This window comes from Oncorhynchus kisutch, linkage group LG2, assembly GCF_002021735.2.
Source record: "Oncorhynchus kisutch isolate 150728-3 linkage group LG2, Okis_V2, whole genome shotgun sequence".
Taxonomy (NCBI): Eukaryota; Metazoa; Chordata; class Actinopteri; order Salmoniformes; family Salmonidae; genus Oncorhynchus; species Oncorhynchus kisutch.
This window is the reverse complement of record NC_034175.2, coordinates 46,721,937-46,739,472: the sequence shown is the minus strand read 5'-3', so window position 1 is coordinate 46,739,472 and position 17,536 is coordinate 46,721,937. Positions and strand designations below refer to the sequence as shown.

Here is a 17,536-nt window from a genome sequence, read left to right as displayed (position 1 = left end):
CCATGTGAAAGAAGTTTCCCTGCTTGGCCCAGCAAGACTCATGGAAGGAAATCATTTTTGCCATCAGCTGTTGCTGGGCGCCGACTCAGTGAAAAATGAGGCAGGGCACGACACTACTGGGGTGTGTATCCCCCCCAACACACACACACACACAACTCCAAAATCCCCCTCCTGTTGCACCAACCCAACCATTCATACCCACCCACTCATTCCCCTCTGCCTCCACTGCAGTCATCCTTATCACTACCAACCACCTCATAAGACTGGTCAATACAATTTCAATTCTAATATAAGGCACTCTCAGGCTTTCCCAATAGGAGGTGAAGGTGGTACAATAAATTGAGGAAACAGGACACTTCAGATGACAATGTGTGGCTTGTATTTTCACTCAGCAAAAGCAAGAAGTCCGATTGAAATGTATTAAGCTGCTGAGCTTGTCTACTGGGTGCAGAAAGTGCAGCAGTATGAGCACTTTAACCTGTTCTGTACCCACACATACATATCCGGACACACCAAAACACATTGACAACACAACCATAAAGGAGAATCCTCCCCTCTCCTTTTGTACATTTCATTTGTAGGTTTTCAGTGTGCACTTTAGCTGAGTGACCAGCCTCTGCCCCAGCCGATGACTGATGTTCCCAGTCAGCCATGTTGATTGGCCGCTTCCTTATTCAACGTTTAACAGGGTCCTTTTTGTCACCAGATGAAATGTATTATTCATCCACACATTGGCCCGGAGGGAAGGACAGGAGCAGAATAGATACTGATTTCCCAGTGTGTGTGTGTGGGGTTGAGAGGAGAGTGTTGGTGCTAAGATGGATGTGCTGTAATGCTAGCTTTTGTCCATAGCATAGTGTTAGCATAAGGTGCTAAGATGAATGGGCTGTAGTAATGCTAGCTTTTGTCCATAGCGTAGTGTTAGCACAAGGTGCTAAGATGAATGGGCTGTAATGCTTGCCTGTGCTAGCACATGTCCCAGAAGCCTCTTCTCTCACCATATAAAGAGGCATGATTCCCAGAACACAGCTTTGTGCATGACTCTCTGACAGACTAAACTGTACACCAGCAGAAAACATCATTCACTCTCCTCACTGAAAACACTGCAGTGGGATCTCCAAGTAGAAGGAGAGTCAAAAACATGGATGTAGTCTAATATACATGCCCATATAAAAAAAGTACTATATTAATCATTGGTCTAAATACTGTAATATTACTATATTTACATACTATAGCATTCACATAACCTGTAGGTACAGTGCCTTCAGAAAGTATTCAGATGTTGTTACGTTACAGCCTTATTCTAAAATGGATTAAATTCAACAATTTCCTCAGCAATCTACACACAATGCCCCATAATGATAAAGCAAAAACAGGTTGAAAAAAAATGTTTAAAAAAATGTTAAATCTATAAAGATAAATAAAAACAGAAATATTTTATTTACATAAGTATTCAGACTCGAAATTGAACTCAGGTGCATCTACAACTTCATTGGAGTCCACCTGTGGTAATTTCAATTGATTGGACATGATTTGGAAAGGCACACACCTGTCTATATAAGGTCCTACAGTTGTCAGTGCCTGTCAGAGAAAAAAACAAGCCATGAGGTTGAAGGAATTGTCCGTAGAGCTCAGAAACAGGATTGTGTCGAGGCACAGATCTGGGGAATGGTACCAAAAAATGTCTGCAGCATTGAAGGTCCCCAAGAACACAGTGGCCTCCAACATTCTTAAATGGAAGAAGTTTGGAACCAACAAGACTCTTCTTAGACCTGGCCGCTCGGCCAAACAATCGGGGGAGAAGGACCTTGGTCAGGGAGGTGACCAAGAACCCAATGTTCACTCTGACAGAGCTCTAGAGTTCCTCTATGGAGATAGGAGAACATTCCAGAAGGACAACGATCTCTGCAGCACTCCACCAATCATGCCTTTATGGTAGAGTGGCAAGACGGAAGCCACTCCTCAGTAGAAGGCACATGACAGCCTGCTTGGAGTTTGCCAAAGGGCACCTAAAGACTCTCAGGCCATGAGAAACAAGTTTCTGTTTCTATGAACCAAGATTGAACTCGTTGGCCTGAATGCCAAGCTTCACGGCTGGAGGACACCTGGCACCATCCCTACGGTGAAGCATGGTGGTGGCAGCATCATGCTGTGGATATGTTTTTCAGCGGCAAGGACTGGGAGACTAGTCAGGATTGAGGCAAAGATGAACGGAGTAAAGTACAGAGAGATCCTTCATGAAAACCTGCTCCAGAATGCTTAGGACCTCAGACTGGGATGAAGATTCACCTTCCAACAGTAGTTGCTTCAGGACAAGTCTCTGAATGTCCTTGGGTGGCCCTGCCAGAGCCCGGACTTGAACCCAATCTAACGTCACTGGAGAGACCTGAAAATAGGTGTGCAGCAAGGCTCCCCATCCATCTTGACAGAGCTTGAGAGGATCTGCAGATATTAATGGGATATAAAATATTTAAAAATAAGGCTGTAACCTTACAAAATGTGGAAAAGGGATCAAAGGTTCTGAATATTTTCCAAGGCACTGTAGGTAGGTAGGACTGGGGTCTGAACAGGTAGTTTAATATAATCTGTAAGAACACAATATGGTCTACATTTGGCATGTATGTTTCTCCCCCCCACGCACAGAGCATTTCCCACTAATCCTGATGTCAATCGAGAGGATTAAACGGTAGAGTGGGGGTGCCGTAGAGTTTACCCAAGACTTGCAGTCAAGGCTCTGTAAACACTTCATCCTCCCCCTGTAGCTCGGCGTGATTTGTACCTCCAGCCTTGACGCCCTTGGCCATGTCTGGGAGTGTGCAGGCTGCTGGTTTGATACCATTCAATTCACTCCATTCCAGCCATTATTCCGGCCCCACTGGTTGCCCTCTAGTTTACAGAGAGATGGTAGTCCCAGCCACCAAACTACCAGGTGTGAAACAGGGAAGGGACTCAGGGGGTATGCTAATTTGGTATAGAGCAGACCTAACTCACTCCATTAAATTAACCAAAACAGGAACATTTGGTTAGAAATTCAAAAGGAAATTATCTTAACAGAGAAAAATGTCCTCCTGTGTGCTACCTATATCCCCCCACTAGAATCCCCATACTTTAATGAAGATAGCTTCTCCATCCTGGAGGGGGAAAATAATAATTTCCAGGCCCAGGGACATGTACTAGTCTGTGGTGACCTAAATGCCAGAACCGGACAAGAACCTGACACCTTCAGCACACAGGGGGACAAACACCTGCCTGCAGCTGACAGCATTCCCTCCCCCATATGCCCCCCGAGGCACAACTATGACAACATACCCAACAAAAATGGGTCACAACTCCTGCAGCTCTGTCGCACGCTGGGTATGTACATAGTCAATGGAAGGCTTTGAGGGGACTTCTATGGTAGGTACACCTATAGCTCATCTCTTGGCAGTAGTACTGTAGACTACTTTATCACTGACCTCAACCCAGAGTCTCTCAGAGCATTCAGTCAGACCACTGACAACCCTATCAGACCACAGCAAAATCACAGTCTACTTGAATAGAGCAATACTCAATCATGAGGCAAAAAAGCCAAAGGAACTGAGTAACATTAACAAATGCTATAGATGAAAGGAATGCAGTTTGGAAACCTACCAAAAAACAATTAGGCAACAACAAATTCAATCCCTTATAGACAATTTCCTGGGTAAAAAGTTCCACTGTAATAGTGAAGGTGTAAACCTGGCAGTAGAAAATCAGGTGTAAACCTGGCAGTAGCTTCCCTATCAAATCTAAAAATCTCAAATAGAAAACAACAATGACTAATAGTTTGATGAAGAATGCAAAAATCTATGAAAGAAATTGAGAAACCTGTCCAACCAAAAACATAGAGTCCCGGAAAACCTGAGTCTACGCCTTCACTATGGTGAATCACAAACAATACAGCAATACACAACGGAAAAAGAAGGAACAGCACGTCAGAAATCAGCTCAATATAATTGAAGAATCTATAGACTCTAACCACTTCTGGGAAAATTGGAAAACACGAAACAAACAACACGAAGAATTATCTATCCAAAATGGAGATGTATGGGTAAACCACTTTTCCAATCTTTTTGGCTCTATAACAAAGAATAAAGAGCAAAAACATATACATGATCAAATACAAATCTTAGAATCAACTATTAAAGACTTCCAGAACCCACTGGATTCTCCAATGACCTTAAATGAGCTATAGAACAACATAAAAATCCTCCAACTCAAAAAGGCATGTGGTGTTGATGGTATCCTTAATGACATTTTCAAATATACAGACAACAAATTCCAATTGGCTATACAAAAACTCTTTAACATCATCCTTAGCTCTGGCATCTTCCCCAATATTTGGAACCAAAGACTGATCACCCCAATCCACAAAAGTGGAGACAAATTTGACCCCAATAACTACCGTGGGATATGCGTCAACAGTAACCTTGGAAAACCCTCTGCATTATCATTAACAGCAGACTCGTACATTTCCTCAATGAAAACAATGCACTGAGCAAATGTCAAATTGGCTTTTTACCAAATTACTGTACAACAGACCATGTATTCACCCTGCACACCCTAATTGACAACCAAACAAACCAAAACAAATGCAAAGTCTTCTCATGCTTTGTTTAATTTTTAAAAAGCCTTCGACTCAATTTGGCATGAGGGTCTGCTATACCAATTGATGGAAAGTGGTGTTGGGGGTAAAACATACGACATTATAAAATCCATGTACACAAACAACAAGTGTGCGGTTAAAATTGGCAAAAAAACACACACATTTCTTCCCACAGGGCCGTGGGGTGAGACAGGGATGCAGCTTAAGCCCCACCCTCTTCAACATATATATCAACGAATTGGCGCGGGCACTAGGACATGTCTGCAGCACCCGGCCTCACCCTACTAGAATCTGAAGTCAAATGTCTACTGTTTGCTGATGATCTGGTGCTTCTGTCACCAACCAAGGAGGGCCTACAGCAGCACCTAGATATTCTGCGCAGATTCTGCCAGACCTGGGCCCTGACAGTAAATCTCAGTAAGACCAAACTAGTGATGTTCCAAAAATGGTCCAGTCGCCAGGACTACAAATACAAATTCCATCTAGACACCATTGCCCTAGAGCACACAAAAAAACTATACATACCTTGGCCTAAACATCAGCGGCACAGGTAACTTCCACAAAGCTGTGAACGATCTGAGAGACAGGGCAAGAAGGGCATTCTATGCCATCAAAAGGAACATAAAATTCAAACATACCAATTAGGATCTGGCTAAAAATACTTGAATCAGTCAGAGCCCATTGCCCTTTATGGTTGTGAGGTCTGGGGTCCGCTCACCAACCAAGACTTCACAAAATGGGACAAACACCAAATTAAGACTCTGCATGCAGAATTCTGCAAAAATATTCTCAGTGTACAATGTAGAACACCAAATAATGCATGCAGAGCAGAATTAGGCCGATACCCACTAATGATCAAAATCCAGAAAAGAGACGTTAAATTTTACAACCACCTAAAAGGAAGCGATTCCCAAACCTTCCATAACAAAGCCATCACCTACAGAGAGATGAACCTGGAGAAGAGTCCCCTAAGCAAGCTGGTCCTGGGGCTCTGTTCACAAACACAAACACACCCCACAGAGCCCCATCACAGCAGCACAATTAGACCCAACCAAATCATGAGAAAACAAAAAGATAATTACTTGACACATTGGAAAGAATTAACAAAAAAACTGAGCAAGCTAGAATTCTATTTGGCCCTAAACAGAGAGTACACAGTGGCAGAATACCTGACCACTGTGACTGACCCAAATTTAAGGAAAGCTTTGACTATGTACAGACTCAGTGAGCATAGCCTTGCTATTGAGAAAGGGCGCCGTAGGCAGACATGGCTCTCAAGAGAAGACAGGCTATGTGCACACTGCCTACAAAATTAGGTGGAAACTGAGCTGCACTTCCTAACCTCCTGCCTAATGTATGACCATATTAGAGAGACATATTTCCCTCAGATTACACAGATCCACAAAGAATTTAAAACAAATTCAATTTTTATAAACTCCCATATCTACTGGGTAAAATTCCACAGTGTGCCATCACAGCAGCAAGATTTGGGCAACCAGTGAAGAACAAACACCATTGTATATACAACCCATAATTATGCTTATTTAATTTCCCTTGTGTACTTTAACCATTTGTACATTGTTACAACACTGTATATATACAGAATATGACAGAATATGACATTTGTAATGTTTTTATTGTTTTGAAACTTCTGTATGTGTAATGTTTACTGTTAATTTTTACTGTTTATTTCACTTGTATATTATCTACCTCACTTGCTTTGGCAATGTTAACACATGTTTCCCATGCCAATAAAGCCCCTTGAATTGAGAGAGAGAGAGAGAGAGAGATGGGGAGGGGGAAAGAGATGGTGGAGAGAGAGAGAGATGGGGAGGGGGAAAGAGATGGTGGAGAGAGAGAGATGGGGAGGGGGAGAGAGAGAGATGGTGCTGCCTGCATGACCATTCATACCGTGTGACTCAGCAGCTATCTGTCAGACCCGAAAAGGTCATGGACAAATTAACTGGTGAGAAGACTAGTGGTCGCTGGACCTTGACAGATGATGTTTGCTTAAACACCCGGCTGGCTGTATCCTGGCCACCTCACCCCTTCTCACCCCTCCCCATCCCCCTTTGCTGTGCCTGTTTGCTCCGAATGCTAATTTCACCCAAAGTGTTCTCAGCCTCTGTCAGTTTCGCTGGCTGTTCTGCCTGCACCAGCACATGTAGTATTTTAATTGAGGAGCCTGTGTGGTTGTGCATGGTGGTGTGTGTGTGTGAGTGCGTGTGCATTCAATCTATCCATTGTCTTTGTCTGCATTCATTACCTGTTACCTGTGTCAACTCAGCAGTTTACCGGATATTACAAACTAATGTTAGTGACTGCCACCAATCTAAACACCATTTAGTCTTCAGTTGGTCAACGGCAAGTTAAAACTACACCAGTCCAGCTCAGTAAAATAACTTAGCATTCAAACATCACACCACATCTAGTTCAACAGATCATTGTCCCTTACCAGTGTCCATACTAATAGTGTGTACTTAACCAGGGGCGGCCCTAGCTTTTTGGGGATCCTAAGCGAGATTTGGTGGACCCCTTCTTGACGGCAGAGAGATTTGTTTTTTTTGTACATTTCCTGTAATTCTCTCCACACACACACACACACACACACACACACACACACACACACACACACACACACACACACACACACACACACACACACACACACACACACACACACACACACACACACACACACACACACACACACACACACACACACACGTACTCACTTGTGCATGCATACATCATACAGTGTTTATATAGGCTTCTGAACACACACACACGCACACACACACACTGACCTACATATACCATGCAGGGACAACCCAAATAATACGTGTTTTATCACCCCTGCAGGACATAATGCAGCTGAGAAAACATGCAGTCACAAGAGTCGTTGTGTTGGCACAGTCACATAGCCACATATCTACAGTACACACACACCAGGGATAATGGTTTTCCATGTGCTATCAGACAGGGTCATGGAAAAAAAAAAAATCTGAATGAAGTAATGCAATTGAGGAACAAAGGAATGAGGCAATGACGGAATGCTCCCAACCAGCAGCATACCACCCTGCATCCCACTGCTGGCTTGGCTCTGGAGCTAATAAGCAAGGTTGGTCCTGGTCAGTCCCTGGATGGGAAACCAGGTGGTGCTGGAAGTGGTGTTGTAGGGGCAGTAAGGGGCTCTCTTCCCTCTGGTCTAAGGAAAGCCCAATGCCCCAGGGCAGGGAAGGGGACGTAGCCCTGCTTAAGGTGCTGTCATTTGGATGAGATGTTACAGTTTTTTACGATTGCTTACACACTAAAATTGAACTTTTCCCACAATTAGCAAAACCTTACACTCAAGGAGCAAAACACAAGGCTAGATTTACACAACTGTAAGCACATTGTCAGCTTCACACTATTTGCAAAACATTACACACAGTGATTTGCAAAACACTAAACACATGTCACTTCCTTGCAATTCCAAAGCACTGACTGTCAAATTACCACACCTATGAGCCAATCTGTTAAACACAGCCATCAGGTGCACAAACACATGATTGCTAAATTGTAGACACACCAATCAGGTTAAAGCACTATAAAAATGCAGCAGGTAGGTTCACCTGCCTTCAACCAAAATGGAAGGAGTCAGAAGAAGAGTGAGGGTGAGAGGAGGAGTACACAGACGAGGAGAAGGAGGTAGAGGAAGAGGCAGAAATATCATTGGCCACAGGGCTATAATCAATGTCCCAGGGCAACGTGGGGGTAACATCACCCTTTGCGCTGCCATTTCACAGCATGGGCTTGTCCTCCATCATGCCAAAATGGGCCCTTACAACACCTCGCATTCTCGCATTTTTGGCCCGATTGCACCACATCGTCACAGCAGGTAATGAAATGCACCAGATGCAATACACAGTCATCTGGGACAATGTGTCATTCCACCTCTGCTTTGGTCCAGAACTGGTTTCAACACCATCCACAGTTGACAGTACTATACCTTCCATCATACTCTCCGTTTCTAAACCCTATCGAAGAGTTTTTCTCTGCATGGCGGTGGAAGGTTTACGATCTCCAGCCCCAGGCTCAGGTCCCCCTCATTCAGGCCATGGAGGTTGTGACCAAGTCGACACCGCAGCTGTGCAAGGATGGATTCGACATTCAAGACGGTTCTTCCCGCGTTGTCTTGCTAATGACGATATTGCTTGTGATGTCAATGAAATTCTCTGGCCAGATCCAGCTAGGTGAAGAGATAATGAATAGTATGTTTACTGTAGTATTTTCTGTACAATATTGTCAGTTCTTTTCAGATTATTTTTTATGTTTGTTGTTGTTATGTACTGTAATTGTAACCTGTACTGGATACAGTATTTAACATTTGTCTGCTTGCCGAGCTAACAGTGTTATGCACACTACTGTAGTAGCATGAAAACTGGGACATGTTTTGTTGTGATTCTCCACGTTGACATGTTGACAGATTTGGGTATATGGAGAGAAATAAATGATATTTTCCTCAGTCTGCAGCATTGGTCTTGTGTAGTGTTTGTAGTAGTTGCACTTAATTTACAGTACTCTAATCCCTGACAATTAGACTTGCTAAAAGTGTTTTAGGTTAGCAACAGCAGTGTGTAACTGGTTCAAAAAGATTGAAGTCATATGAAATGTGTGTGTTTCATATGGTAACAAAATATTATTTTTATGAAGTCGTGTATAGTTTTGACAAAAGTGTTGCAAATGATCTGAAGTGTTGTGCTACTTTGGTGTAGGGTTGTGCTAATTGTGTGTAGTGTTTTGACAAACCGGGCCCTGTTTTCAAAATTGTGCTTAAACAATTGAAAAAAAATCTAAATGGGTGTACCGACTCTCTGTGGTCATTAAACATCCCATGGCACTCATCGTAAGAGTATGGGTGTTAACCCTGGTGTCCTGGCTAAATATTCAACCTGGCCTCTTCCAATCATGTCTACCTAATAATTTCCCCAATTTGCATATAGATCCTTTCTTAAATCTCCAACATGATAGCTAATGCTGAGTATTGGTGAGTGATCTGGCATAAAATAGTTGCTGTGCATCATCCAAGTCGGTGCTACACATTAGTGATGAGTTTCACCCCTTACTATGTAAAGTGCTTTGTGCGTTTATGTAGGTGGAAAGGTTCTATGTAAAATGCAATCAGTTGTTGCTTATGGTTCATAACAGACAACTGAACCCATGGGAATTATCAACAGTGAAAGATTCAGTGGTATTGATTGCAGGGTGAGTGCAAAAGATGACACTTAGGAATCTGGAATAACACAACCGGCATGTTAGCCTTACTTTTTCTTAGAAATGGAACCACATTTCTATGAACAATAAGAACAACACAGCACCCAAAAAAGGAAAAGAAAGACTGTCATGTTGCTGGATGGTTATGCAGTGTGTTAAACCTCCTCACTCCTGTTGAGGCGGTTTCTTTTGCCCTGACACGACGACTCCTATTGCTGTAAGTGGGTAATTAGAGAGCTAGCGGAAAACAACAAAGGAGGGAGGAGGAAGAAAAAGAAACAAAGAAGAAGGAGAGCAGAGTTAGAGGCGAAATTGTGTAGTTGTACTGTGGCTAACAAAGATGAAATGTTTCTAATATGGCCACCAACTTAGTTCTTCTGACCCTATCTGAATGTTATACAATTGTACATACCGTCCTTGAAAGAATAATATCGTATCTGCGAAGGGAGTGCACAAACATGCCTGGGTCACATAAGAGAAAATAGCTACTTTATAAGAACACAATGTCACGACAGAAAGGAGTGTACACTGTGTTTGTATTGAACCCTCTCGTCTCCAGTGTCCTCTCCCCTCACTAGATGTTATTGTTGGCCTAACTTTACATCTCCGTCAGCATGATCTTTGCTTCATAAGGTTTATTATACCAGGAGGTTAAGGAGTGTCTTTTACACAAACACCCTAACTATTAACATCCTGGACTTCCCCCTCAGATATCCTTTTAAATATGGGAGTTCAAATTGGGAATGTGCATGGAGTGCATGTGTATCCAACTGTTAGACGTGTGCAACTAACTAACTGCTTATTAGCCTGATTAACCTTCCCCTTGTATATTTAGACACAAGGTAATAAAACAACCATGCAAAATGTCTCGGGATGTTCTGAACTTCTCCATTCACTATCTCTGGCTTCTTTGCATCCTGTGTAAACTAACATGTGTCCTGTATGTCAGCCACCATATAGGCTATTGAAGGAAAACAAGAACGAGGAAAAAGATAAATAATTTGAAATTGCAAAACGTTCATGATCATCGTCACAGTAGAGTGGGTTGTGAAGCATTGTCTTTGGATTGCAGCATACGGTGTTGTTGTACTGGCATATCCCTCTTCCCCCACTACCTCAGCATTACCATCTTTCCTTATCTAATTGAAGAGTAACTTTTAAAATGGATTACCATTCAAATTGAATTTCCATCAACTTTGGGCCAGGGGCCACCATCCACCTCTAACCCTCTTCTCCAGTATCAGACAAGAGGTTGAGGTGAGCCCCTCACACTCCTCAACAATTATACACAGTTCATTAAATAATAATCCCTTTATTAATAGATGTTTGTTGTTACCGTAGGTATTTTGGTAACCGTCTCCCCGGCAACAGCGAGCTATTGACATAACTGTGCCTCCCAAAATGGTAATGTGGATTTCACAGATTTTTTCCTCTCTCCTTCTGTGTCAAATGAATGGAGAATAATTATTAGAGCAAAGAAGACTCAAGCTAAGCAAATATGAACAAACTGATACATTTAGCACTTCATTTGCGCCCAGTTGGAGAGCAGGCCCTGTGAAATAGGGAACCATCTGTTATACTGGTGGGGTGGAGTAACTGTACACTACTGCCTTGCCATTGTCTCTCTTGACCCGTGAAAAGTCTTTGTAACAGTATAACTAAGTCCTTATCAACAGAAACTAGCTTAAAGAAGGGACAAAACAAGCACTTTTGGAGGTCACATTGTTGTCTAGGCTCAAATGTACAGCAGATCCCCTTTCTGAATTGCAGATTTCTGGAGATATGATATCAGCTAATTTCATTTTATTAACATTTGCATATTCTTGGTATGTTTTGGCAAAAGAATGTTGTTGATTCTCATTGTTTTTCATGAATTGACATAAAAGTGAGAGACAACATAAAACAGAAGGAAACAGCAGTAGTTCATTAGCAGGCATTAAGAGTGTGGAGACAAATGATTATTGGGTTCGCTCCTGTCACCTCTGACCTTTCCCATCATTAGCACTCACATCTGTTCAATTGAGTGTAAAATCTATCACCTGACAAATAACCTTTGTATATACAATCCATTTATGATGATCAAACTCCGGTTAACCCTCAAAGGCCAAACATTTAGACTAGGATTTAGATGAGGAAATTGATAATAAAATGTGTATTTTTAATAGTGAACAATAGTTACAAAACCATTTTTTGTTATGAAGTTACAACCAAACCAAAGGGTTAACAAAATGGCCAGGTCTCTAAAACCACTGAGGGTTTGCCCATTGCTGTTGTTGCCATAGAACTTGGATGTCCTAAGAAAACCGCCTCTAGCTGTGCTTTAGTGCTTTCACAATGGCTTCCTTTGCTCAGTGTGGTCTCTCTCTTTCTGGGAATACACCAGTTACTATTGAGTCATCTGTCAGAGCCCGTTTACCCAACAGGCAAACATGTGCTGTATCTACAGTGAAGACTAAATAACATCAACAGGACATGCACACATACTCTCTCCCTCTGCACTTCACGCAAGTCGGGTCAACTTATGGAAAAACACCACACGGCCTTTGAGTGAGGGAATATACTGTAGTAAGAACCGCTGGTTACTATCCCCATCCTCATGAGTCATGACTAAGAAAACTATTTTCATAGTGTTAATGGTCAGAATATGGCAGTGCCATGGTCAATACATACATGGCAATGATTGTGTATAGTAGGAACATAGTTACACATAGACGGACTGATCAAACTGTCTTGCCAATATCAGGTAACCATCCCCTCCTGTGACCTGACCTATAGTGCAAATACACTACCAGGGTACGGCTGGCTGGGTCACACACACAAAGTACTGGTACTGTTACCTCTGACTCAGGGGAAATGTTCACCTACCTAGGGTCATGGCTTGAAGGGATACAGCTTTTGTCCAAATAACATCAAACGTTTTAGCATTTTATCTAACCCTAACCCTTTTCCTAACCTTAACCTAATTATCCTAACCTGCTATGTTAATTATCCAACGCTGTTGTGTAAGTTCTCCTAACCTGCAACGAAATGTCAAATTTGATTGAAGCTGTATCACATCTAGTCAAAACCCCTCCCAAAGAATCTCTTTTCTTCTTTCACACTCCAATGGATATCCTAATCACTAACAGAGAGAGGGGATGAGGTGTGTTTGTGTGTGCATGTGTTTGAGAGAGAGCACATGCACGTGTATGAGTGCCAAAGAGGGAGAAAGACTGCTGTGTGTGTATGTGCGTGCCATAGCTGAGAGTGATTGAGTGAGTGAGAGTGATACAGCATGCTAGGAAACTCAAGTTTCCAAACTCTGGTACACACAAAGATAGTTACTGCTACACAACAGGGAATTGAATGACCTCTCCTAACAAGGTCTGTGCACAAATACATATGACAACGCATTGCAGCTCTAAAAATGACACACAAATTAACCCTTGCTTTGCTTGATGTTGGACTGTGAATACAATAGAATGTTGAGACTCATTCAACACCAATGGGTAGGCCTATCCAAAACACCTACATTCTAACACCAACGGGTAGGCCTATCCAAAACACCTACATTCTAACACCAATTCACAAACCACGATGGGCATGAGAATGTGTTAAATTGAGACATTTTGAGAGATCAAGTGACAACATTGAATAGATTCCCATTAGTTCATTGATAGACTGTGACCGCCCCTCCTGTCTTCCTCTCCTCTCCCTAATACACACCTTTGAAATGTGAGGGTCTCTCAGGGGAGATAGAGACAAACCAGTCCGTCCATGTGTTCAGGTCAACAGTTCACCAGGTTTAAAATACATCTCCTGTTGATCACAGTCATCTTGGCCAGCTGTTGACATTATCCTCTTACTGTAGATTACATTTACATTCCTCTATCACATCATGGAAATAAAAGTCATCAGTCACCATGCATTTTGTATACATTTTAATATTCAAAAAATAATTCAATTTGGGCTTTTTGGTACATACACAGCCTGTTTTTTGCTATACAGTGTAGTACTCTACTATTTTGTTAGGAAATTAAAAGTGCAAAGTAGTGGACCACGTTGCAGACAATGTTATCCTCAGTCCACCACGCATAGTAAACTTCAACGCTCCAAAGCCTTGTTGACCTCTGCATTAATAAACCCAAACAGGGACTGAGGTGTGACTTTCATAATACAGATATCTTGGTTTCAGTTTTTTTCTTCTCCATGAATGAACAGGGTCCATTTCATTGTGACCCACATCCACTTAACGTGCAAAGTAAAACTTGCTGTCCAAAGAAGCATTCCGTCAGAATGTCCATAGTCCATCACAGTATAGGCCTATACTGTATGGGATGCTTCTTCAAAATAACATGTTTAGCTACAGATTTATAGTCCGTGGTAAAGCAGTAAATGACGGGCCAGCCCGCATTCATGTAATGCTTTTGTTCCTATGACAAAAGTAATATCAAGTTTGTTTTGGTTAACCTTAGTAAATATCTTGCACCAATAGGATCACTCTCTTGCGTGCAAAAGCATCATTCAGCTATAGGATTCACAGCGTCAGCAACTTTTACAACCCAATGAAAGGAAATACAACAATCACCGCAAAGTAAATGTCATTTTAGGGCAACATTGGCATACCCAAACAGCATTTAGATACGGTAATGTTGCGTAGGTTTAGGTTAATGAACGGTCCATAGGCTACGACCCATAGGCGGTCGTTATCGTTTCTTCTTTTGCTTTAAAGACTTTCTCCGCTTTACAATCATCTCATATAGTTTGTCCATACCCTCGTGGAGTCCCTCGCCAATTATGGCGCAGCAAGGTTGGACGTGGTATGTGGTGGATGGGGTGAGCTCGTGGAGAGCCAGCTGTTTTTCAATGTCCGCGACTGGAAGAGATTTGGGCAGGTCCTGCTTGTTGGCTATCACCAGCAGCGGTGTCCCCTGGTTCTCCGCGAATTTGGTAACTTTATGCAGTTCCGTTTTAGCCTCCTCCAACCGATCGACGTCTACCGAGTCCACCACATAGATGATGCCGTCCGTGCACCGACTGTAGGATTTCCATAGGGGTCGGAGCTTCTCCTGGCCTCCGACGTCCCAGAAGTGACAGCTGATCCCCTTTGCCGTACCATTACTGAGTTTGATTTTCTCAGTGTTGAATCCAATTGTTGGCACGGTGTTTACGAATTCGTTGAATTTCAGACGATAAAGAACAGTCGTTTTGCCAGCCGAATCCAACCCCAGCATCACAATGTGAAGGGATTGGAAAGCAGATATGTTGGAGAAACTGTTGCCCATTTTCAATAGCAGGTGAAGGGAACGTCTAGCTTCTCTACAGAACCTATGTGATGACCTAAAACAGCGTTTCAATGTTCAATAGGCTCGTCGATGAATCCACAACAACGATAGCCTATCAACAAACGTAAAGTCAATGTGTTTACAGGCCCGACGTGCGCTTTGGATGGTTCATCCTCGTTTTCCCCTCAGAAACATTGGGGAACAGTGTCCTCATCTGTAGGACGCAGAGCGGGGTTCATTAGAATTCTTCTCCACACTCCAGTTAATATTCATTTCATTTCGCAACTGTCGAACTCCCCACACTCACCAGACAGCTAAAGGACGATCCTGGTGGGTTACAACAAACACACTGCTTGCTGTCTCTCTCTACTGTTTTCTCCGTGAGCACTGCGCACTTGTCTCCCGTCCCCACGTCTCCTCTATGCACGTTGGCTGTCCAAAAAACGAGCCTCCGTTCCGGGATAGAAGAAAGAAAAAAAATCCACCTGCGATTCGTGGATGAGTCCAAATTATCGCGAGAAATGGCTACACTGCGTCCATAAACAAAATTACAATTATTGCAGCTATGAATTTGGGTTGATGTTATGAGCTCTATGGTAGGCTACGTGACGGCACATGCGGTCCGACTCCTACCACTGCGGCCGCAGCATACACACTGATGAGGGAGCAGAAAGCAAAACAGCGCAGTAGCCTGCCTACCATAACATACGCTCCACCCATTCCGGCCATGCCAAACAAAGTGCACATGTATTATTATTGTGGCCACATGCACGTTGCTATGGCCACATGTACGTTGTTATGTCGTGCTTATCGACATGCATATCGAAATCCATATAGCTAGAAATGTATATGCGTAATAAATAGCCTACCCCTTTGCGAATTTCTAATTTGATTCGATTCACCAATAGGCCTGTGGATTAAAGGAGCGAGAATATTCCAGATAATGATAACGAAAATGTACACAGTGCAAAGCATAGGCCTAGGTTTAAAGCATACGCCTAGGTTTAAAGCATACGCCTAGGTTTAAAGCATACGCCTATGCAGCTGTGCAAGCTATTGATCAATTAGAATGCTATTAGTTAATACATTAGTAGGTATTTTAATATTGAGAATGAGCACCTTATTGTAGGCATTGGCTACGAATGACTATTTCGATGTCACTTTATGTGCATAACATTAGTATAACGTAAAAAACAATTGAACTGGTTCTAGTAATATGCCTAATATCCTAAATACATGCACAATTAAACGATTAACTATAACTGACCTATATTCAGTAGAGAGCATTTGTATAGGTTTAACCATTTCAGAATTCCCTCCTGAGATTATAGTGCAACATTTTCATAAGGGTAAAGAGGTTTTTTGATAGAAGTCAATACACGGAGGACGACGCCACCTTCTGTCGAAGCCCAGAAACAACAGACCGTAAATAAATAGAAGCACGCTTAAGCGCATGCTATTTTGTGGGGACTGGGGACATTTCAATGACACCTCTATCATGTCATGTTTGAATAGGTTCATAAACAAATCCAGTCATGTGATAAGCCTCCCCTAACCTATATGATAGAATAGGTTTATGTTCAGAAAGGGTAAAGCATTTGCCTTGGTGTTGGTAAACCTTGTTTACTAAGCCAAGCTACTAGAGCATTTGTTTACTAACCATGATACAGGAATTTGAGGTGACATAAATTCCAGCAGGGCACTATAGCAGGACTGCACCTACCTCATGTGAAAAGCATCCATCCCCTCAGCAACACTCCAAACATGCTGTTCCAGGTTTTGGTTGTCATTCTCAATTCTGCCCCTGAAAAAACACACAGATTATTGAGTGTTATGGGACTGGGTTTACTATTTCAAACCACAGGTATCCAAATGGTGATTTAGAACTGTGGACAGTGTTGAAAAAGCAAGCGTGAAAGCTGTGTTGTAGAGGTAGAGGATGTCCTATATAGGTGTAGTAGGGATACGGTAGCTGCTTTTGGCCTGATTCCACACAATAATAACCCACCTACACACCCATATACATTTGGGTACATACTACATACTGGGTCATACATACTGGGTCGGAACCCCTTCCTGTGCAACTGGGTCCTGGACTTCCTGACACGCCAACCCCAAGTGGTGAAGAAAGAGAACAACACCTTTGCCACGCTGATCCTCAACACACGTCCCCATATAGGTGCGCGTGCTCAGCCCCCTCCTGTACTCCCTGTTCACTCATGACTGCGTGGCACTGGTGGAAAATGTACCCAATTGTCATACTTGAGTAAAATTATAGATACCTTAATAGAAAGTTACTCAAGTAAAAGTGAAAGTACCCCAGTAAAATACTACTTGAGTAAAAACTCCATATGGGTTGTCATGTGCATTTTACTCAGGAGAGTCTTCTGTC

At 42.5% G+C, this 17,536-nt stretch overlaps 1 protein-coding gene across 1 annotated transcript; it reads right to left on the bottom strand.

Moving 5' to 3' along the window:
• Positions 1 to 13,783: 13,783 nt before the first annotated feature.
• LOC109867318 (ADP-ribosylation factor-like protein 4C) lies at positions 13,784 to 15,868 on the bottom strand. Its single transcript, XM_020456422.2, has 2 exons — positions 15,452 to 15,868; positions 13,784 to 15,358 (listed from the first exon to the last, which is right to left on the bottom strand). Exon 2 carries the CDS (start codon positions 15,142 to 15,144, stop codon positions 14,566 to 14,568), a length of 579 nt encoding a protein of 192 aa, XP_020312011.1. The 5' UTR covers positions 15,145 to 15,358; positions 15,452 to 15,868; the 3' UTR covers positions 13,784 to 14,565.
• Positions 15,869 to 17,536: the final 1,668 nt, after the last annotated feature.